This window comes from Zeugodacus cucurbitae, chromosome 6 (genome assembly GCF_028554725.1).
Source record: "Zeugodacus cucurbitae isolate PBARC_wt_2022May chromosome 6, idZeuCucr1.2, whole genome shotgun sequence".
In the NCBI taxonomy this organism is placed as follows: domain Eukaryota; kingdom Metazoa; phylum Arthropoda; class Insecta; order Diptera; family Tephritidae; genus Zeugodacus; species Zeugodacus cucurbitae.
In genome coordinates this window covers 37,742,847-37,767,357 of record NC_071671.1, presented here as the reverse complement: position 1 = coordinate 37,767,357, position 24,511 = coordinate 37,742,847, and the positions used below count along the sequence as shown (strand labels likewise).

The following is a 24,511-nucleotide window of genomic DNA, read 5'->3' as shown; positions in this document are numbered from 1 at the left end:
TTAATTTTTACTCAAGTTATCCTATCACTTTGGTATATATATATAACCCTATATCTAACTCGTTTAGTTTTAGGAGTTACAAACAACCGTTATGTGAACATAACTATTATGCAAATAAAAAATAATTTGTTGGTCCAAAATTTTTAAAAATTTGGAATTAAACAGTTTTTTAAATAGCAATGTGTTTTATGACCAGTTATTTGTTGTGAACGATATTATTAAGGTAAAATCGAAAGGCGGCATTTAAGAGACCATTCTAATTTGTTTCCAGATGTCGGTTAAGTAAGCATGAATTTTCAGAAATACTTACCTTTAGGAAGAGAAACGTCCACATCCATTTTAATAAAATTGGTGGCAAGTCTTAGGTTTTTCACTGAAGGTTCATATCATATCCTTTCAGTTGGGAAGGATACCGATGTTACTATGGGTAGAAGCACAATATCCAAAATTATATCCGAAATGATTAATGTTTCAGAAAATATTTCATAAAAAACATATTTCAAATGTCTGAAGTGGATTCTAGAAAAGCAAAACTTCATTTAGTGCAAAAATTTGGGATACCAGGAGTGATAGTATGCATTGATGGCACTCATGCAGAAAAAGTGAAAATTCAGCAAGTCCTTTCTTAAACAAATCTTTGATTTGAATTCAAAATCGCTATCGTTTATCTTGCCGAATATGAAATCAGAAAATTGTAACGATTCCGATTTGCAGAACAGGGTGACAAAACGATTTGATGATATTCGAAAAAAACAAAAACGGAACGATTTACAGAACATGTCAAACGATTTGAAATCGAAAAATGAGAAAATAGTGCTTTTGATATTAATTTGCAAAATATGTCTGTTAGATACAATTTTAATAAATGTAGGCCTATTCACACATTTTTCATTCGTCTACATTATTGATGACGCCTTTCTCAAATTCGATTTTTTGTTGCTTGTAAAACGACGTCCTATCAAGTTTCTTGTAATTTTTGGAAATAGGAAAAAGTCACATGGAGCCACATCTGGCGAATATGGATGATATACCATCTATACAGTACAGTTTTACTTTTTTAACACACCTTGTATACTCCATTAAATACGTAGATGTATATTATAAATACGAACTTAGATAAAAACTAATTTTTCAAAATTTATAACCAAAATATCTGAATATGTAAACATATCTAATATGTAAATTTATTGTACAAATTTTAAAATTATTTCTAGCTTCCCGCTTTTTCTGACATGAGATTGTTGAACGGGCATTTATATTAGAAAATTATAAACAATTTTAAATGTAACGAATGACAAAAGCATGATTGTCTTGATAATACTATGTTTACATATAACGAGATTATCACCATTTACGAGCATAACTCGATAGTATGTAATTAAGAAACGAAATTTCCCATACAAATTTCCTCTCTTGATAATCCGAGATTATAAAATTATCTCATTTTATACAACTAGATTTTTTTGTTATGATTATATTAGAAGAGAAGAAATGTTAAATGAAATTGTAAAAAATAATGGCCGACAGCGAGAGAAATATGTGTAATACAACACATTTGACAATTGATAATCCCATTTGGCTATATGTAAACGGTTAGTTTATTGAACGAGCTTAGAACGAGATTATTTTCATATGTAAACATACTGTAAACATCCAAAAAAAAACTAATTCATGTCACCTTTCATACCGCTATTTAAGCAAAATAATGCGAAGCAATGTAATGAATACAGATTAATCAGACTAATGTCACATATACTTAAAAAATTACTTAATTAAATTAACTTTCTCAATGTTTCCGTTTGACTTTAATTCGAATATAACAATAATTATATAAGATGTCCATACTCCGTATTTAATAATTTTAATCTCTCAAATCGATTTTTGTAACTTCTTCTTTAAATGTATTCCTCTCGAGAAAAGGATAATTCTACTATGTTGTTGATTTAACAATTTAAATTCAACGTTTTGTTCACCTGTACTAAATGCAACTTAAAACTATCAGAAATCATCCCTCTGTATTCTCCTAACAGCAATTGGTTTGAATTGAACCGTTACAAATGTAATATTTACAAGTAATTTGCATTAAATTACTCACATGCCAATTTAGCATATTAATTTTTGAGTATTTATTATGGTTATAATATCATTAGCCAGATACCGAGGATATTTTTACAACAACAAATAAAAGAGCACAGACGAGAGAGACGAGAGCGCGCAAGCGTAACAGCAAAACACTCAATTGACATCTGGTGAATTGTGAATGGGAAGAAAATCGAGTCGAATTTCAGCACCAACAATAGGTGGCGTGAGAGGTGGGTGACCAGTCTGGCCTGGCATGTAGCGGTTGTTTTTGTGTGCCAGTGCCCTAGTGCCATTTGTACATTTGACGGTCGGTTCTGTCAGTGCAGCTCTCCGATTCCGAAGTTTGTATGTGACTTGGCACTCCGAATTCTCGACTCGATTGCGTGTCCTCCCATGTTTTTGCCACAGCTCTGGTCGTGGGTGCCAGTTTGTATTGGAAGCAGCATTCACTTCATATCTGTGCTGGTTATCACTGCGGCATCTCAGTCATCTTTCAATGACGACGGAGTGCGGTTCGTTTTGACGGAAACGCGAATTCGAGCTAGTGGCTCTGGAGTGAGCTGTGAGTAAAAAATGTGAAAGGCCTCGCCTTAATTCAGTGGATATACATATGTTTTCAATACAGTCCCAAATCAATGGATAGCTGTTAATGACGTTTAAGTGACAAGTTAAACAGTGTTAAACGGTGCCTACGACAACCTAATTATGGCAAATACTGCTGAGGCGCAGCAAAGAAAATTAATACTTTCACCGTTGTCAGTTATGTATTAACGCGAATTAAATAAGAATACGAACGTGGCAGTGACAGCGCAAAACACCCATAAATCAGGTCTTAATTGATATTAAAAGTCAAGAGAAAGATGTTGTACAGCTCTTGTCTTTCTGTTCATTTTAAAATATTAAAATTTGCTATTCGGTTGCCTTTCGTGACCCTTGAACACCCGTACCTGTAGAGTAAGCTATGTGAGCTTACATGAATATCCCTTTGAATGGCATGTACTTGAAAAACTTTGTTCCATATGGCAAATATTAAAGCGTTAGGCGTTCAAAGCAGCTGCGAATTGATACACAGCACTTTGCACATTCTGGGTTTATATGTATATATAATATGTATGTATGTTACATATTTAATTTATATGAAATATTTCAATGCAGATTTCCATAAATTTTTTTATTTTTTAACTCTTACAAATGCTGTAAGGGTTTTTACGTTTATCTCTCGCCCGTTTTAGTGGATATATGTATACCTTCATAAATATGTATGTATACAGAGGTAGTCAAAATTATTTACACATCGAACGTTTTTTACAAATTACACAAACAAAGGCTTTTGCTTGTTGTTGTCGCAGGGTAACAAAATGCTATATTGTTGTAAATCTATTCCCACTTAAGCGGGGATCACTGTATATATAGCATATTTGGCGTAGGAACAGCTTTAAGCGATTATAGCCGAATCCACCAGAGCGCGCCAATCGTTTCTTCTTTTTGCTTTTTGGCGCCAACTGGAAACACAAAGTGAAGCCAGGCCACTTTCCACTTGATCCTTCCATCCAAGTGGAGGTCGTCTCTTCCGCGACTTCCTCCAGCGGGTACTGCATCGAACACTTTCAGAGCTGGAGTGGGTTCATCCATACGTACAACATGACCTAGCCAGCGGAGCCAAAATCGTACAGCTCACGTTCCATCGTCTGCGGTATTCGCCGTTGCCAATATTTAGATAACCTTAAATCTTGCGCAAAACCTGACATTGTTGGTGTTGTTAACGCTGGTTTCCAAGTAGACGAAACTATCTACGACTTCAAAATTATGACTGTCAACAGTGACTTGTGAGCCAAGACGCGAGTGCGCTGACTCTTTGTTTGATGACAGGAGATATTTCGTCTTGTTCTCATTCACCTCCAGACCTATTCGCTTCGCGTCCTTATCCAGGTGGGAAAAAGCAGAACTAACGGCGCGCTTGTTGCTTCCGATGATATCAATATTATCGGCGTACGCCAGCAGCTGTACACTCTTATAGAAGATTGTACCTTCTCTATTTAGCTCTGCAGCTCGTATTATTTTTTCCAGCAATGGATTGAAGAAGTCGCACGATAGTGAGTCACCCTGTCTGAAACCTCGTTTGGTATCGAACGGCACGGAGAGGTCCTTCCCGATCCTTACGGAGCTTCTGGTGTTGCCCAACGTCAGTTTACATAGCCGAATTAGTTTCCTTTTCGTGCTTTAAAATCGATGAAAAGGTGGTGAGTGTTGATTCTTCTCTCTCGGGTCTTTTCCAAGATTTGGCGAATGTTGAATATCACACACTGATAAGGCCCAATTAGTTCGTTGACGGTGAGCTTTAGTCTTTCACACAATACTCTCGACAGGACCTTGTATGCAATGTTGAGGAGGCTTATCCCACGGTAATTGACGCAGATTGTGGGGTCTCCTTTTTTATGGATTGGGCAGAGCACACTGAGATTCCAATCGTCAGGCATGCTTTCTTCCGACCATATTCTACAAAGAAGCTGATGCATGCACCTTATCAGTTCTTCGCCGCCGTATTGGAATAGCACGGCCGGTAATCCATCGCCCCCCGCCGCTTTGTTGTTCTTCAAGCCGGTAATTGCTATTCGAATTTCTTCAAGGTCGGGTAATGGAACATCTATTCCATCGTCATCACAATTGTGCGCTAAGTTTGCTGTTAGACCGAATGTCGGAGTTTGCGGTTATTATATCAATTGTCCTCTGGTATTTAAAAAAGACCAAACGTTTTAACAAAAGTTTTGGTCAGGGCTATGCGGAGGTCAACTGGATTTGCTTCATATAAAACTTTTGTAGGTAAAGATCCTTCATGATATGGAGAATTGTCTTGTCAATCCAAAACTTATGTAAGGAAAACTTCCCCAAAATATCATAATGTCACCCCTAGCCATGAGCGATATTGCTATTTTTGAATCACTGTGATTTCAGTGATTGATATTTTTAAATCGCAAAAAAAAAAACGATTTTTCCACACTTTTTTTAATTTTAACATTAATTAATTATAATTAACATTATTAATGTTAACAATATCCAAATTGTATCTGCTTTTGTAATCACAATTAACTAATTAATAAATTTTGGGTAGATTTAAGTGCTTTCGTAATCACCGTACTCAAAATTATCGAAATCGCAACTAAAATTGCTACTGTGACCACTGAACTGCTATTGCTACTGAACCAAAGTATGTACGTATATTAATCCCACCCGAAATTCTTTTTATTTTTTATGTTTTATTTTACTTTAAAATTAATCAGAATTACCTTGATTATTTTTATATTAATTACTTTTTATTACAAATTTATCTAATATTCCCTAATGCACATGAGCAAGCGAAATATTTTCTAAAATATATAGATGAATCGTATTAAAAAGTTTAACAAGTTTGTTAACAATAATTATAAATCACTTGCAGGATAATTCAGCACCTTAAATTTTAAAAGATATTTGAAATAGTGGAGGATAGGAAAAGTATAGTGCGATTATTATATAAGAGTTTCCACATATTGGATTCGTGGTAAATTTTATTCCGATATTTTCAATGGTGATGGTTTTATCTACAGTACATGCCGTCAATTTAAATAATCCAATATAATTCAAAACGGGGTTATAAGAAAAGTAGTCGTGGCATAGGTCCGATTTCCAAAGCTAGTCTTAAAACATCTCTATAAAAGCCAATTAGTAACAGGAAGGATCTGCGTAAAAATTGAATATTGTCTTATTATCGGTTTTGAGACTTCCGCTTTTAGCAGAAATGTTTACAGCGTAACATCAAACTAAAAAGTTAAAAATAAATATAGTTTAAAAAAAAAACTAAAAAACACGCTTTTAAACCACAACAACCAACCAACTAAAAAAGCGTGGGTGCTTTGTATTATATTTTTCTCATATTGAGCAACTCACGATTTTTAACCTAAAATACAAATATGTTTCGTTAATAATTTTTATCAGCATATATTAAGAATTATTTTTAATTTTTTAGTTTGATGTGGTTTAAAAGTTTGTTTTTTATTTTTTTTTTAAACTATATTTATTTATTTAAATTTATTTATTTAAATGTCAATTGTCCGGTTAAATGGATACCCGGTAAGTGATTTGAAAAATCTATTCGTCTCCCCTTCTTGATGATTATGAATAACGTTATATCTCGTTCTATTTCGTTTCTCATAAAAATGTTGCTTTTGTCAAATTTGCGTGTGTTTTGCTACTATCTACTCATAATTTTTAGGAAACATGTTTGAAATTGTACCGAAGAATCGATCAAGTTATATTCAAGGTCAGTTGATCGTAATGTTGTATGTAAGTGAGACAATCAAATGCTTGTATAGTAAATAAAAAGAAATCTCAAGTGTTGTAAAGAAACGGCTTTATACCCTTTTCTTAATTAAGTGTATTCGACGGCATTAAATTAAGTCACAAATGCCTTTAATCCTAGCCAAACAATAAAGCAAACTGAAAAGGCAACCGAGAAGAAACAATAAACAATTTCGTTTGACTTAAATGCTCCTTTTTATGCCCACACAAATATTATACATAAATACGTACGCTTAGAAGAAACACCAAACCTCTTATGAACAAGTAAGGAAGTTTGGTTGTGACCGAACATTTTATACTCTCGCAATTTATTTATTTAACTTTATTTATATTATATAATACGCAATTTGTCCCACATATTCGTCATATATATTGTATAAAGTCCATTGAAAGTTGGAAACCATAATATTAGGTTAAAAGCACCGAGGTCCTCGTGTTCGATATATGGGGCCTTAAAAACCTATGGTCCGATTTCGGCGATTTTTAGAATGGGGCTGACACACTATAAACATAGTATTTGTGCATAGTTCTGCACCGATATCTTCACTAGTGCTTACTTTATATGTTGTAATGTAAACGATTCAGATCCACTTCAAAGTTCTGGTATATAGGAAGTAGGCGTGGTTGTGAACCGATTTGGCCTATTTTCACAACATATGATTGGGATTTAAGGAAACTATTACAAACCAAGTTTCATTGAAATCAGTCGAGTAGTTCCTGAGATATGGTTTTTGACCCATAAGTGGGCGACGCCACGGCCATTTTCCATTTTGTAAAAAACTCTGAGTGCAGCTTTCATCTGCCATTTCTTACGTGAAATTTAGTGTTTCTGACATTTTTCGTTAGTGAGTTAACCCACTTTTAGTAATGTTCAACCTAACCTTTGTATGGGAGGTGGGCGTGGTTATGATTCGATTTCTTTCATTTTTGGACTGTATTAAGAAGTGGCTAAAAAAAACGACTGCAGAAAGTTTGGTTTATATAGCTTCATTGGTTTGCGAGATATATACAAATAACAGATTTGAGGGCGGGGCCACGCCTACTTCCCTAAAAAAATTACATCCAAATATGCCCCCTCCTAGGTCGATCCTTTATTCCAAATTTTATTTCCATAGCTTTATTTATGGCTTAGTTATGACACTTTACGTGTTTTTGGTTTTCGCCATTTTGTGGGCGTGGCAGTGGACCGATTTTGCTCATTTTCGAAAGCAACCCTCTCATGGTCCCAAGGAACATGTGTTCCAAGTTTCATTAAGATATCTCAATTTTTACTCAAGTTATCGCTTGCACGGACGGACAGACATCCGGATTTCAACTCCACTCGTCATCCTGATCATTTATATATATATAACCCCATATCTAACTCTTTTATTTCTTGGTGACACAAACAACCGTTATGTGAACAAAACTATTATACTCTGTGCAACAGGTTGCGAGAGTATAAAAATACGTGGTTTACAACTAGAATTTCCTGACGAAAACGGAACTAGTGTGAAAAGCATCACGCCACGTCCAGTGTAGACACGATAAATGCAGTGCAGTCGATCATGTGTGTATTTGGACGTCGCCGCATCGCACACAATGTTTGAAAATCAAACTCGTTTGATTTGCTGAGCGGGAAAAAAACGTTCCGCCAACGCTTTTATTTAGGGAAGGCAGTATTGCAAAATCGTGCTTATATTGGACATCTACATTTGCCAACATATGTTTGGATTTATGATCTGCCCGTATTTAACGCACCGCATCGCCTGCACCGCATTTGTTGTGTCTACGCTGGACGTGGCGTTTCGTCGGAATCTTGTTCAGTAGAATGAACGAGGAAATTAAAAATTTTGTTGAGAATATGGAATGCAAGATACAGTTATGTTCTGTTATCAACAATTTCTGACCATTGTGTGATTGTGGATTTGTTGTTGCGCTTATCATTGAAATCGACAGCACCATTAGAAGCCACAGGGCTATCAAATTAACAATGAATAACAGTAAATAGCCACGCTGGATATAAATACAATGGCGGCACTATAACTTTTTGCACATGCTCTAGCCCATTATATTATTATTTTCACACTTGATAACCTAACTTTACCTGGATGTTGTTGGCGCAAATTTAAATTGTCTGACCGACTCCTCCATCATTCCATCACAAGCATAACTACATACATACATATTTACCCATTTCCAACGGCAAGTGGCTACCGTTGATCCTACGGTTTATCGACTGCAGAATGCCTGATTGCTGTCTTCAGGTTTTATCGTTCCTACTACTTGGCAGGAAGTTAACTTGCGGGTCATTCAAAAACCACAACTGCTACATTAGCCACTCTCGAAATTTATGTCAGCTGTATGTATGTATGCGTGTCGCTCTTTTATGTGTAAATAAAATAAAAATGGGTGTAGTAAATAAGACAGCAAGATTTTTTGAAAGCCCAAAAGCCGAAGCTGCCGGCCTAAACAAAAATGAGCATTGTAAACTGCTGACGCGAAAAGTTGAAAACAAGCGCCGGCAGCGAGATACAGGACATCACACACGATTCAGTGAACAGTGAAACGTTGAAAGATAGCCGTGAAACTTCTTTGTCATTTTGTTGTTGACTTCGGCCATTTCATGCCGTAGTAGGTGTGAATGTTATGCTGTTGATTATCGCCACCTTAAGTACTGTGGTATGTAAATTTAGCATGTATTACGTCGCTGCTGAGCTTTTATCGGCTCGCCGCTTGCTCTACTCGAATTTTTTAACTGTCCGTAAGCATGTTTAGATTGTATTGCAGGCGAACTAATGCTTTTTTTCTATGGACCAATTTAACAAATAAGTGAAATTCACTTTCTCGGTCTTTCTCAGTCAGTCAAGAGGCATTGTCATTGATGTTTTATCGTTGGCCCATCAACTAAACGCGACGCATACAAAGCACCTGTCTACAAAACATGTTGGCAGTAGCGTGGCAACGCAAAATACAAAACAAGAAAAAAACGTTAACTTCGGCTGTACCGAAGCTAATATACCCTTCACAGGTGCATTTCTTTTAGTAACTATGTGTTTAAGCAAATCTAAAGACGTAAGAAAAAGTAAGTATCTGAACAATTTCTTCGGAGATTATATTATTACCTTAAGCAGTAATCCACGTCAAATTTGGTGAAGATACCACGTCAAATGCGAAAATTTTCCATACTAGCCATTGATTCCGATCGTTCGTTCCGATCTGAACAATTTTTTCTATGAGCAATAACTCACACCAAATTTCGTGAAGATATGTAGTAAAATGCGGAAGTTTTCCATACAAGCCCTTGATTCCGATCGTTCAGTTTGTATGGCAGCTATATGATATAGTGGTCCGATATCGGCAGTTCCGACAAATGAGCAGCTTCTTGAAGAGAAAATAACATCTGCAAAATTTCAAAACTATATCTTAAAAACTTAAGGACTAGTTCGGACATGGCTAAATCGAATCAGTTCAACATACTGATCATTTATATATATATACTTTATAGGACCTCCGACGCTTCCTTCTGGGTGTTACAAACTTCGTGATAAACTTAATATACCCTGTTCAGAGTATAATGACGACGACGAGCACATACGACTTCAAACGAACATACATATATACACAGATGTAAGGCACTACGGCACACATCCTTGTACTTTGGCGCGAAATGTGGTATCGGTTTGTGACAGACGCAATTAGAAATTTGTAATAGGTATTTTTATGATCTCGCTGATGTTGGCCAGCGAATTCTGAGGGCAGGCAGCTAAATTTATTTATGGGCATGAGATGAGTATGTCTCTCGGCAGTAGGCCAGCATCAGCCGACAGTTAGTTCGTTGCGGATTTTAAATTAAATTTGACGACTTAAATGCTGCAATAAGCGGACACTTTTCTGTCACCGTCGGAAGCTTAATGGATTAGGATTGCATTAGGTCGGTTTCGCAAGACAGTTTGTTGTTTAATGTTCAGCTATCACTAAATGCGACTACACGAGGAGGAGAAACTACTGAGGCGTAGTTATGGAAATGAAAATTAATTCGGATCTTAATAAAATTAGATGTGCACTTTATGAAATAATTAGTTGTTTCATAAGTCGGCATAGCTGTTGACGGTATCTGGCTTGTCTCAAGATGGTGACAGATTTTAATTCAAGTTATCCTTTGCATATACTGACGGAGGGACGGACAGGCAGACATCCAGAAAACAATTCGTTTTGTCATTACAAAACTATGTATGTATATGTTTTCATTTTGACAATACTTAGCGTACTCAATGTCAAAAATATTAAAAGGCACTTAAAAGAGGAAAATTGCAAACAATTTTGTATTTGTGCCTTAAATATTAGAGGCATTTAAGTGGAAATTTGTATATTTAAATTTAGAGAAAAAATTATCACTTAAGCGGGAAAGTTATGTTAATATGTATACCAGGAGGAAGATGGCTTAACCACATTAAGAACAATACAACATTTTCAAAAATGCACCAGTGTTTATTGAAATTCAAATTTTTTATATCGTTCAAACATCCAACTTTAACTTCTTATCACATTTATCATATAAACTTGACCGGAAAATGTTATACTCCAATGAAATAAGAAGAAAAGGTTGACTATGCCCATATTCTGAATTGTTTAGTAATTAATAATATTTTTTAACCAAAATAAAAATAAAAATTGTTTTTACAATTCGTGGGCGTGGCAATGAAAGCAACTTTCTTAAGGTGCGAAGGAACATGTGTACCAAGTTCCATTAAGATATATATATTTTTACGGACAGACAGACATCTGGATTTCAAATCTACTTGTCGCCCTGATCACTTTGGTATATATAACCCTATAACTAACTCGTTTAGATTTAGGACTTAGTAACAACTGTTATGTGAACAAAACTATAATACTTAAAAAAACTTAGCAGCTTTGCTGCGGGAGTATAAAAAGTAGTTTTTAATTAAAACAACCATACATACATTATATAATACACAATTTGACCCACATATTCGTCATATATATTGTATAAAGTCCATTGAAAGTTGGGAACCATAATGTTAGGTTGGAAGCACCGAGGTCCTCGTGTTCGATATATGGGGCCATAAAAACCTATGGTCCGATTTCGGCGATTTTTAGAATGGGGCTGACACACTATAAACATAGTATTTGTGCAAAGTTCTGCACCGATATCTTCACTAGTGCTTACTTTATATATTGTAAAGTAAACGATTCAGATCGTCTTCAAAGTTCTGGTATATAGAAAGTATGCGTGGTTGTGAAGCAATTTGGCTTATTTTCACAACATATTGGATGTAAGGAAACTATTACAAACCAAGTTTCATTGAAATCGGTCGAGTAGTTCCTGAGATATGGTTTTTGACCCATAAGTGGGCGACGCCACGCCCATTTTCCATTTCGTAAAAAAATCTGAGTGCAGCTTCCATCTGCCATTTGTTATGTGAAATTTAGTGTTTCTGACGTTTTTCGTTAGTGAGCTAACCCACTTTTAGTAATTTTCAACCTAACCTTTGTATGGGAGGTGGGCGTGGTTATTATCCGACTTCTTTCATTTTTGGACTATATAAAGAAGTGGCTAAAAAAAAATTTGGTTTATATAGCTCTATTGGTTTGCGAGATATGTACTACTTAGATTTGCAGCACAAGTTTGACATGAGAAGCATATATCCGGTCTTGATAGTCAAAAAGCAATAGCCTAGCAGTCCGATTTAAATGTGAAGTAGGATTAACAAATTAAGCTTAAACTAAAAAATCCTATATGATCTTACTATCATTTTCGGTTTCAGCAACCCAAAATTAGATAGAAACAATCTTTAACATCACAGTAGCAAAATGACTGTAAACTAGTGCAATTGATGTTTATTCAATGTAAAGTAATTTATTTTTATTATACTCTCGCAACAAAAGTTGCTAAGAGGGTATTATAGTTTTGTTCACATAACTGTTGTTTGTAAGTCATAAAACTAAACGAGTTATATATGGGTGATTCTACGATAAGAGGTTTCAATTGCATGGAGAATACGGCCAAAGAAAAACTTTGGATTTTTTTCCTGAAACCTCTATATTATGGTTTTTGTCCCTTTTATTTATCTTCTCACGTAAGGGCAAGTCCCTGAATACATATTTTATTACTTTTTCGACGACCAGGGTACATACATCGGCCAGGGGAGAGATGTTTTATGGCAGATAATTATTTTACCAAAAGCGAAAAATTAATTTAAAATAGTGTTACAAATTAAAGGTACTCTCTTTCCTAGATGAATAAACCATAAAATTAAAATAGCAAATCAATAAATTTACTCTTTATCATAAATAAATCAAACAAATATTAAATATAAAATCTTAAGATCTTTCAAAAACATTTCTGACTTTTTAAAGAAATAATATAACATCTGCCCTTTCAAAAAAAGATTTGGCATGGGTAGAGTCTGACAAACCTGATCTTATTTATATTATATTTATATGCATATATTTGACATATGCACCGCTTATGCGATTATATGCAAATCTATTTGAGCGCGCTAGTCATATCTCCTTTTTGCGCCAATTGTAAATCCCAATAGCAACCGGGTCACTTATTACCTGGTTTTTCCAACGGTTCCAACGGATTTGAGGACTTACTGTCCCTCTGCTTCCACCAGCAGGTACTGCATCGAACACTATCCAAGCCGAAGCGCTTTCGTCCATTCGAACAAATGAACTATGGCAGTGTCGTCGTTTAGCTCATCGTGCTATCATCTGCTTTTGCCAATGTTCAATGAGTGATTCTGCGTTGGATTGCGTACTAATATTTTTGGTTTTGTTGATACTGGTGATGGCTGGAGGTGGAAAAGGGGTCATGTTTAGAAGTTCACGCAAGAAAGTGTCAAGACTCAAGCAGCTCACGACTTCCGGTCCGGGTATCATGATGAATAGTAACTTCCCTGGTCTCTAACTCTCTCCCCTGGCAGTTATTTTGCCAGGGGAAATACGGTAGGGGAGAGACGTTTTCATGAAAAATTTAATTGTTTTAATTGACTGAATTATTTTTTGGGTTAATTATTTTACTTCCGATTGAACTTAGTTTAGGTTTAGCATCTCATACAAAAAATATATGTATTGTCCGAAAGTTAAACAAGTAGGGAAAGGCTAAGTTCGGGTGCAACCGAACATTTTATACTCTCGCAATCGATATTATTGATATATTTTTATTAAGATAAAACACAATTTGACCCAATTTGAAAATCCTATAATTAGGTATATGAGAGCTAGGGGAAGTTATGACCCGATTTTAACCATTTCTGGTACAGAGACACATTATTAGAAGATAAATACTTCCTCTAAATTAAATTAAGATACCTGAGAGATATGCCGAAATTTTCGGTGAAAAATTACCAAAAATTATGAATTCTTCATATTCGATTTTATAGTCCGATTTCGACAATTTTTTCACAAGAGATGTTACAGATCATATACAGTATTTGTTTAAAGTTTTATTCCGCTATCTTATTGGTTCCTTATGTACATATTATAAAGTGGAAAATTTTTCGAAATCGGACAATATGTTTTCAATACCCCTGATATCGAACATGAAGAACACAATGCCTAATATCTGAGATATTTTAATGTATTATAATTCAGTGGAAAGTTTTTTCGTCTAATAGTGTCTCACTGTTCCAAAAATTATTAAAATCGGGTTATAACTTCCCTTAGCTTCCATATACCTATTTATAGTTTTTTTTTTTTCAAAAAATGTGAGATATCTTATCAAAATCAAGTGAGCTTATAGTCTTGGATAGAGTGTACCTTGGTGGTGAAAAATAGGTAAAATCGGTTAAGAAATTACCTCAGCCGAATAAATGTCAATTTGTGTGTTATCTTAATAAAACTATATCAATAAATTGCGAAAGTATAAAATGTTACCCGAACTTAGCCTTTCCTTACTTGTTTTAAATTATTATTTAATTTTACAAAAATAATATTAAATAAAACTAATAATGACTATGATCTCTGAGAGTAATACAACTCTGTCTATTAAATATTAATAATGTTTAAATACTTGCTCGGTATATGATATTTTAAATTGGACGCAAATGGTGGAGCATATGGAGCCTTTTAGAATACCGGAAACCATTTACACAGGAAACGCTTTAAATATTAACGCAGCTCATATTTTCAATGGAATGCACAAAACCGTACTTGAACGCGTATTTCTGCACTTATGTGTGTGTGTGTGTGTAAAATAATTTGCGTTGATGAGCATTCAGATACCTCGTCCTCATTATCGCTCATTCAACTATCACAACAGCCATTGGATGAGCTGCTCATTGTTGCATTTATGAATACACTGAAAGAAATTACTTACTTTTATATTGATGCATGTTAAACATGCATAAATGCGCTCGTTCGGACGGTAGAAATGAAACTACTCCTATTTGTAGGTTCTAAATTTTTCTAGTTTCTTAATGGTGGCACTGATTGATAAAATGCATCAATTATGTAAAATATACAAATATGCGTATAAATAATCAGCCATTGCGGCATAAATGCTACTCCTTTTGGTGCTGTCGAAAGCAGCTTTAAAATTTACAAAGAGATGGTGTGTGTCCATCCTCTTTTCACGATTTCTGTTTTTCGAAATTAATATAGACTCCATATGATTTTTTCTCAATTTATCAAAATTTATTTTATTTTGGCCTCTTAATAGTAATTTTTTTAGAAACAAAAATGTTTTTATACTCTCGCAACAAAAGTTGCTAAGAGAATATTATAGGTTTGTTCACATAACAGTTGTTTGTAAGTCATAAAACTAAACGAGTTAGATAGGGTTATATATATAAATGATCAGGGTGACGAAACGAGTCAAAATCCGAATGTCTGAAACAATTGCAATACGTAAACAAATAAATGAAGCTGTGTGAAGAAGTAAGAAGTTTCTCTGTACAATAAAATTTCACAACAACAATTCAAGTAAACATTTTGATATTTGACGTAAAGTTGCCGCTTTTATTTAGGGATGCCGCATCGACGTAAACGCAGAGCGATAAAAAACGTGTAGGCAGTAAACGTAACATATTTACATGAACTTTGAAATTTATTATTATATTTTGTTGGTTCCTTCTAAAAGTAATATGTACATATAATACCAGAAAAGTCTACAACAACAACAACAACAGGCACGGGTTTTTTTTACTAATATTTCTTTATTTAAAATTCCATAAAATCTATGTAGTGGACTATCGCCATACCAGCAAAAATATCCCCACACATCGGCCACCATATATCACTATGCGTGAAACATAGCGATAGTAGAACTACTGATTTCTTGGTGAACATATTATAAATCAATCAGTCCAAAATCAATGGGACACTGCAAAGTCTACACGTTGAGTCATAGTTAGAAGGTGAGTCTTGCCTGTTTCTCTGTCAATCAGGCAATATTCTACCAAATGTAGGGCAATTGGTCTCATGAATATTTAGACTACTAAACTTTCCGGGGCCTTTTTACGTTCAATATTTGCAACGATATTTTAAACTTTTACATATTCTTTAAGACATTAAAAACAATTTTTTTAAACATTCGACATGCTTTACAATTTCATTGTACAACTTCGTAGCTTAATGAATTAAATGATTCTCAACAGTAAATGCAAAGTAAAAATCGGTTATATTAGATAATGTGTCGAATATTTCATATTTGATTAATTCTTTTTCTTAATATCAATGTCAATATTCTAATGAGTATTTTAGATGTCTCCGAAAACAATGTCTCAATAATTACAAAATTTATGATCATTAGCGCGGGGAGCGCTTCTTCTTTTGCGTTTTTCTCAAAACCACATTTTTTGAGACGGTGTACAAATTAATCATTCGAGCTTTGTCCGGGGAAGTCTCTTGGCAGAATTACCAATTAACTTCCCGAATTCGACCGGAATGTCGTGTTGAGTCAGCCAAAGGACTGACTCGCTTTGAGTCATCCAAAGGACTGACTGATTATTCTTTATTTTAGCTTATTTTTATTAATATTCTAATCCTTAAGACTAAATACAAATACTCTTACAATCCAATATTCATCTTATAAACATATGTTCCCCTTGAGACGCAACACAGGTGGTAAGTATTAAGGTTCTTCTTACATTCTAATGTGTGTGCCAAATGTCCACTTGAAAATGTTTATCTTATAATGTAATATGGTAACATGTGTACAACACGCGACTTTTCTCTTTCGTCGTAGTGAACGGGTTTTTAAAAAATAATAAAAATTAATTTACATTGCAACGAGCTGACGTTGATGACATCCAAGAACAGACTACTTTATTTAATGTTATTCACTTAAAATCAAGCTTAGTTTAATTACAATTTGCTTATTAATTAATTTTAACATATTGTATTTATGAAATTGTTGATTAAGCATATTACTGTTGATTTGGATAATTCTTAAGAAATTTATTGTCTTTTTCATTTTCAATTACTTTATTTATTTAACATTTTAGTAAAAGGCCGGAAATGGTATTATGTTACAATTTGTTTCAACAGTTCATCGTACTTATCAATTGCACCGTCAGGTGTCTTTACATAATTATTCGTATATGTAACTCGCGTGACCCTCGATCCTTAATAGTCACTGTGCCAAGGACATCGGACATATTTGTCTATTAAAATATATTGATGGTGGTATTAACTTACACGATAACACAACAACTATTCAACGGAGTGACTTGAAAATTAAAATTCATTTTCTTAAATAGATTTTCCACAGAGTGATGTGGGATTTTTCGATAGAATATTTGTATCCAATTTTTTATTTTTTATACGGTATTTTTAGCCCAAAATATAAACTAAATTTTTGAAGTGCTTTCATTTGCGTAATTTTTTTAAAATGGCTTCGTCACCCTGTTCAAAATTTATCACTTTTTAAGAAAAATATATATTTACTTGTTTCAGACCAAAATTGAAATACTAATCATGCATATACATAATCAAGGAGTGCTCCGGAAGAATTGATCCACGCCAATGCTTATATCTCTGCAATTTTTAATAAAAAACAATTTTTTATTAATATTTATAAAGCTTAAGATATGTATTAAAGTAGAAATAAATGCAAAGTAGTCCTACCTCAAATAGTTTTGTAAAAAAAATCCTCAAAAACCATCCGATTGTTATGCGTTCAGGGTGGCGTAGCCCTTTAAACATTTCTAATTAGCTGTCTCACGTTATTCACCTTGTACTGTTTTTGGAGAATATTAAAATAAATTCAATTTCACAACTACAAAATTAGGCCTACTGAGTAGTAAATAGAGTAACCTAAAGGAAACATTTAAAGCGACAAAATAACGGTTAATTTAAGAATTTCATTCTTATTATCATAAATCGCCTATCAAACGTAAAATCAGCTGACAACAGCTATATGTAGGTACTTACGAGTTTAGTGAAAAATATCGATAGTATCGTTTAACTTTCACTAGGTAGGTTTGTTTCAATTTACGATCTTTATGTAGCTGATATAAAAATATTCAATTTTTCGCTCCGTCTTCGCACGGGTTTAAACAAACATTTCAAAAGTTATTTTTTAGTTTTTTTTCACTTATACACACTCTCCCATACATATGTATGTATGTACTTTCCTTTCTTGCGTGGGTTCATATAAAAAAGTAAAATGAGGAAAATTCGAACATGAAATTATATTTTATTTGTAATGAGCTAAAACTTATTACGGCCTCTAGTCTTTGGGATGTTGGGAACTTGTATATTTCTAATATTTTGTTCTGCAAGACGCTGCCCACGCTCCAAATCGACCATCAAGCGCGTACTTCGGAGGTTTTGAAATTTTGTTCAGCAAGCACCTGCGAGCGCTTGTTACTCGACTCTCTGGCACGCAATTGCTATGCGAAGAGAATGACCCGCAAGAAGATTTTCAGTTTAAGATTAAGATTCTCCATCACGGAGTCTTGTTGGTACCCTCATAAATGAAACTAAGTCCAGAAAGCCTATGTTACTCACGGTGACTGCAGTTTTCCAATGGTGAAAGAATTTTTGAAATCGGCACAGTAGCTTTTGAGTTTATTCATTACAAAAAAACATACAAATCTTTCCTCTTTATAATAGTAGCATAGATTTGGTTTTTCTAATTTTTTTCATCAAAATGAAATCTATATTTTAAATCTCGCCTCTCTCCTATAAACCAAGAGTTGCCGAAACAGTAATATTTCAAACGCGAATTATTAAATCTCTAATTAAATTATTTTTTATATCATTTAAAATATTCCAAGAAAATTCAAAAATACAATAGCCAAATTAAAACGTAAAAATTTTAAAAATTGTACCATAAACTTTTTATCCATGTTTTCTACGCTAGATATGCGTTAAATATATATAAAAAGGATTATGTAAAATATACAAATATATAAAAATGATTGCTATTAAAGGATTGGTACTATATAAAAGCACATTTTTAAGAAATTCTTGGAACGAATTTCATCCAGAAACGTTCCTTTGGTATTAATGCGAAACCGGAAATGGACTCCATTAAGTTTTCGCATGTCTTCTCTGCACGCACAATTTGGAAATTTAGTATAATATGGTAAATAATTGTTTTGACTTCCATCAGTGCTAGCCGATTTCCTGATAATCAAATATATACATTTTAGTTTAATTTAAATTCTATTCTTCTTTCAAATTGACTTACCTATGCACATTCTGGGGCCCACACCAAAGGGTAAATAGCTCAACGGGTTAATTTCACTTCTGTTTACTTCGGAAAATCGTTCGGGGTCAAACTCTTCCGGATTTGGATAGTATTCAGGATCACGATGAATGCCAATTATGGGTACAAATATATTGTCACCTTTTTTAATTTCTGCTACCAAATTTCCCTCATCGTCCTTTAGATTATAGTCGGCCGAACAAATGCGATCTGTTAAGATTACTGGAGGCCATTTGCGCAAGGACTCCGATATAACCATGTCCATATAGTTCATCTTCATAAGTGCATCGTAGTTAAAGGGTTTTCCTTTCAATGAATTTTGGGTATCCAAAATCTCTTCGTAAAGTCTATTTTGAACTTCGGGGTTCTCGAGCAACTCGTGCGCTGTGAAACACAAACAAGCGGACACGGTTTCAAAACCGGCTACGAAGAACAGTGTACACTGAGCCAAAAGATCCTCATCAGTAAATTCCGCATATTCTCCCACAGAATCTGCGTTTTTCTCTTCGTAATGCTGTTTAGCTTCCATCAAAAGGTGTATCATATCGGGGCGTACAATTTTGTGTTTTGCTCGGTATTTCATTGCATCGATTACCAAGTGATTAAAGTAATTAAGAATTTTGTCATCGAACAATTTTATACGTAATAACTGAAAGACAGAACCAAGAGCTATAATAAATCAGTACTTTGCCATTACGAAGGACAAACCTTCATCACTTTCGGAACAAGTCCAACCAATATAGCTTTCAATAAAACCAAACCGGTAAACTCAGTAACCGCTTTTCCCGTCCGATAGAACTCGTTGTTTCGATCATTAAACGAATTCACCTGTATGCCGAATGCCGTGGATGCAATGGCGTCATTTGTGAATCTTGTGAAGAAATCTTTCATTTCGATGTCCACTTCATGATTCCCAACCGCTTGGATTTCACTGTTGATGTAGTTAACTGCTTCAACCACACATTCGTTGACCAGGATAAACATCATGCGCATTTTGCTTCCAGTGAACGCGGGTGACAAACTATTTCGCATTTCCCTCCACTTTTGATCTTTCAAGGCGATCAAACTTTTTGACAGAAATGTTTCACCCCCATCTCCTGCAGCAGAGTTGTGATTTGGGAAGGTATCAAAGTCTTTTATTCCCACCTTTTTAATGAGGTCCAAGTCCCGAATGTGGATGTTGCAGTCACGCATCGTATAAATCCCATAAATTTTACTGAAAATAAACAAAAATACTTTGTAAAATGTATTCATTATCAAACTGTCGATACCGTTATTGAAAAAATATCGATGGAATTGCTTATGTTATAATTACTGAAAATTAGGTTAAAAACTGCTGATAAAAATTCTAATACAAAAATTTAAGTTTTCATGAAATTGTTTGCTTCTAAATTTACTTGAAGGAAAAGTGGGTATTAATCTTAATAAAATGGTTCGGCGCGATTTTCATATAGGGGTTACACAACTTACGCACACAAGCATTCATAATGTTTTAGCCAAATAAACTGAACAATACTCTATGAACTAACCTGTTCTTATAAGCCTGATATCGACCGATAATAAATTTCAGGAAAGATGATTTTCCTAATAAAATTTTGGTGTTGATATTTCCAATTAAAGGAGTTGGCTTTTCGTGCGGTATACCCCGGTCACTCAAAATATGATATTTAGAAACACTCCATTTGTAAAACAAAAACACAGCAACGGCCAAGAGAATTAGCACTTCGACGAGAGCCATTGCTTAGTGTGCAATCCAATCATGCGTATTCTTTTAAAATAAAGCTATCGCTAGCTTTATAAGCACCGTACCGAGCGAAATATCTCTACTGAATGAATATTGTTATTGAATTATTTCACCACTTATGCGACAATAGTAAACACAACCGACTTCTGTCGCTACTACATACACGCCCTCGCTCAGCTGAGAGCTAGTTAAATAGCGAGCGATTTTGATGAAATAATATAATATATAATTCTGTGACGGCGCAAAATATGAAGAGAGAGGCAAAACAAACTGTGCGATAATTGTTTATGATTTCATTGATAAAGCGACATGCGAAATGTAAAACATACATACATGTATGGATATGTATATAAACATGTAAAACATCGTAATAAGAATTTGCTATGTGATGTCTATTTACATTTGTTCGGGAATTTAAATAAACCCTTTTTAGTGATCAATAAAATATCAAAGATGTGTAGACTTAATTCTAACGTCTAGTTGAATATTTTATAAGCCCTAATTTAATAACAACATGAAATAGATTTTACCACTTCTTAGTTGTCTTATTCTTGCTTTGGAAAAAACAACAAGGAAATTGAAAACAAAACCCTATCGCAGATACGACACAGGACACTTGGTATTCATCAGGCATCAAGCCTTGAATGGATGTCCACTAAAAGCATATCGGACATAAATAGCTTTATCGAAATCACAAAGTGGTTTGAACGGAAGGATGAAACGAGATAACAATAAATTATAAGGTCTGCGAATAGTGTATCAAAATGGTATATCTAGTGCTAATTGAGCCCAAAAAATTATATGATTGCACTCCTACCTACCTACCTATAGTTCTTCAGAAACATGAGAAATGTTTAGTGTATTAAGAAAGTAACACCATCCAGGTCTATCTTTTATATGTACCTACATGTGGAAATTTATGTTTTTATACTCTCGCAACAAAGTTGCTAAAGTGATGGATGGAATTTTATTGGGGAAGTGGGCGTGGCCCCGTCCCCAAATAGGTATTTACTGAATATCTCGCAAAACAATAAAGCTATATAATCCAAACTTTCTGCAGTCGTTTCCCTTACGTACTTCATCACACACCATGAAAATAGTTGAAATCAGATTATAACCACGCCTACCTCCCAAACAAAGGTTATGTTGAAAATTACTAAAAGTGCGGAAAACACCAGAAACACTAAATTTTACAAAAGATATGGCAGAAGGAACTCAGATGTTTTTAAAAAATGGAAAATGTGCGTGGCTTCACCCACTTATTCGTTTGACCACTTATAGGTCAAAACACATATCGCAGAAACTACTCGACCGATTTTAATGAAATTGGGTATTTAATATTTTCTTGATACCCTAATGAAACGAACGGAGTATGGTCGAAATCGGTTTACAACCACGCATACTTCCCATATAACTCAATTCTGAATTTCAGGAATTATCTTAGCCGTCATATACTATTTATGATGATTGTATGGTCAATTTGTGTTATAACGGGTGATTTTTTTGAGGTTAGGATTTTCATGCATTAGTATTTGACAGATCACGTGGGATTTCAGACATGGTGTCAAAGAGAAAGATGCTCAGTATGCTTTGACATTTCATCATGAATAGACTTACTAACGAGCAACGCTTGCAAATCATTGAATTTTATTACCAAAATCAGTGTTCGGTTCGAAATGTGAAATCCGCTTTTTTATCGACAAATTTTGTTCAGCGATGAGGCTCATTTCTGGTTGAATGGCTACGTAAATAAGCAAAATTGCCGCATTTGGGGTGAAGAGCAACCAGAAGCCGTTCAAGAACTGCCCATGCATCCCGAAAAATGCACTGTTTGGTGTGGTTTGTACGCTGGTGGAATCATTGGACCGTATTTTTTCAAAGATGCTGTTGGACGCAACGTTACGGTGAATGGCGATCGCTATCGTTCGATGCTAACAAACTTTTTGTTGCCAAAAATGGAAGAACTGAACTTGGTTGACATGTGGTTTCAACAAGATGGCGCTACATGCCACACAGCTCGCGATTCTATGGCCATTTTGAGGGAAAACTTCGGAGAACAATTCATCTCAAGAAATGGACCCGTAAGTTGGCCACCAAGATCATGCGATTTAACGCCTTTAGACTATTTTTTGTGGGGCTACGTCAAGTCTAAAGTCTACAGAAATAAGCCAGCAACTATTCCAGCTTTGGAAGACAACATTTCCGAAGAAATTCGGGCTATTCCGGCCGAAATGCTCGAAAAAGTTGCCCAAAATTGGACTTTCCGAATGGACCACCTAAGACGCAGCCGCGGTCAACATTTAAATGAAATTATCTTCAAAAAGTAAATGTCATGAACCAATCTAACGTTTCAAATAAAGAACCGATGAGATTTTGCAAATTTTATGCGTTTTTTTTTTAAAAAAAGTTATCAAGCTCTTAAAAAATCACCCTTTATTAATAAAATTTCATCTATAAAGCGAGAGTATAAAATGTTCGGTTGCATCCGATCTTAGCCTTTCCTTACTTACTGTTTTTTTCTATAATGCCTAATGTGATAAGAAACTTGTGTATGTATAGGTGCTTAAAAAGATTTTCGTTGGCCTTTTTTAACAAATAATTAGGTAGATTACATTTTAGATAATGAATAGTCTTGGACATTCGTTTACTTATTGATGAAATTCAATTTTATTGAGCGATTATAATAAGATTCGCTTGAAACTCACTACGCGGGGGTTTTCGGGGTCTCTAAATACAAATTTGATGTTACTTTTAAAAAATTCATCGGAATCGCTTGAATCTCGTTACTTGAGGGTTCTCGAGGTCGCTGATTACGAATTTATATTGCAACCGCCATCTTGAATATTGAAAAACAGACGCCGGATTCGTAATTAGCGAAAACCCCCGACTTACGAGATTCAAGTGATTCCGACAAATTATTCAAAAAAGCGCCCGCAATATTGAATCCGCCATTTTGAATTCTGAAAAAGCGACATCGTATTCGTATTTAGAGTCCCCGAAAACCTCCGAGTAGCGACTTTCACTCGAATCCGATGAATTTTAAAAATTGCTGTCCGCCATTTTGGTTTTCTGGGGTTATCCCAAAACCCTGATCTGATGGGGTTAAATGGGCCTTAGATTCGGATTCAGCGGCCCCAAAAACATACAGAACACATAGAAAAATCCCCAGGTCGTAAACAATTTTTTTTGTTTGGCTGTGTTATTAAAGCAATAATATTCGTATTACATATTCAATATTCGAAAAGAATAAGAACGAGTCAATCTTGAGTACATTAAATAAATTGATTTTGAGATATAAACAAAAGCTATACACATATACAGTCAGCGTCATATTTCATCGTACGGCACTATAAAATCAAATTTTCCGTTTTTAATCCATTTAAATGAAAAAAGTTCTTCTATGAACTGATCAAAATAAAAAACAAAATATATTTCATATTCCAGTTATAAAAATTATTTGCAAACTAAATGTAAAAACTCAAAAATTGGCCTAATGTTCAAAGGTGGTGCGTCATAATTCATCGTACGGCATTGTTTATCCTTACTTTTAAGAGCTTCTTGTTATCATTTTAAAACAAAATAGCTTCAACATAGAAGTGGAATCAGTTTATCACGTGCTGTGAAGTGGACCAGTGGTTATTTCCTATTTTGACAATAATGGAGAAAAGATATGAAACTTCCTG

The 24,511-nt window shown here is 34.5% G+C and overlaps 2 protein-coding genes across 7 annotated transcripts in view; one reads left to right on the top strand and one right to left on the bottom strand.

Moving 5' to 3' along the window:
- Positions 1–24,511, top strand: part of LOC105219838 (uncharacterized) — a 129,232-nt gene that overhangs the window by 51,327 nt on the left and 53,394 nt on the right. The window contains exons 1-2 of one of the 6 annotated variants that reach the window (XM_054235027.1): positions 2,594–2,644; positions 5,192–5,291. The exons of 1 other annotated variant lie outside the window; for it this stretch is intronic. Coding sequence is in view for 2 of the 5 variants with exons in the window: in XM_029045361.2 (XP_028901194.2) it covers positions 2,476–2,644 (169 nt within the window). In the remaining 3 variants the exon portion in view is untranslated. Of the gene's footprint in view, positions 1–2,460; positions 2,645–2,669; positions 2,912–5,191; positions 5,292–6,227; positions 6,403–24,511 lie in introns of those variants that run through there. 4 more of the 6 variants (XM_029045361.2, XM_054235028.1, XM_054235024.1 and 1 more) reach the window with 4 other exon arrangements.
- On the bottom strand, positions 18,412–20,940 carry LOC105219842 (probable cytochrome P450 9h1). Its single transcript, XM_029045358.2, has 4 exons — positions 20,614–20,940; positions 19,793–20,300; positions 19,067–19,733; positions 18,412–19,002 (listed from the first exon to the last, which is right to left on the bottom strand). Exons 1-4 carry the CDS (start codon positions 20,820–20,822, stop codon positions 18,833–18,835), a joined length of 1,554 nt encoding a protein of 517 aa, XP_028901191.1. The 5' UTR covers positions 20,823–20,940; the 3' UTR covers positions 18,412–18,832.

Bases quoted from the DNA above. Each gene is read 5' to 3' on its own strand.
- LOC105219842 (XM_029045358.2), bottom strand. From the start codon at position 20,822: ATGGCTCTCGTCGAAGTGCTAATTCTCTTGGCCGTTGCTGTGTTTTTG. The intron at 19,734-19,792 runs GTTTGTCCTTCG...TCTGTCTTTCAG, and splicing joins TTGTTCCGAAAGTGATGAAG to TTATTACGTATAAAATTGTT. The intron at 19,003-19,066 runs GTAAGTCAATTT...TTTGATTATCAG, and splicing joins GGGCCCCAGAATGTGCATAG to GAAATCGGCTAGCACTGATG.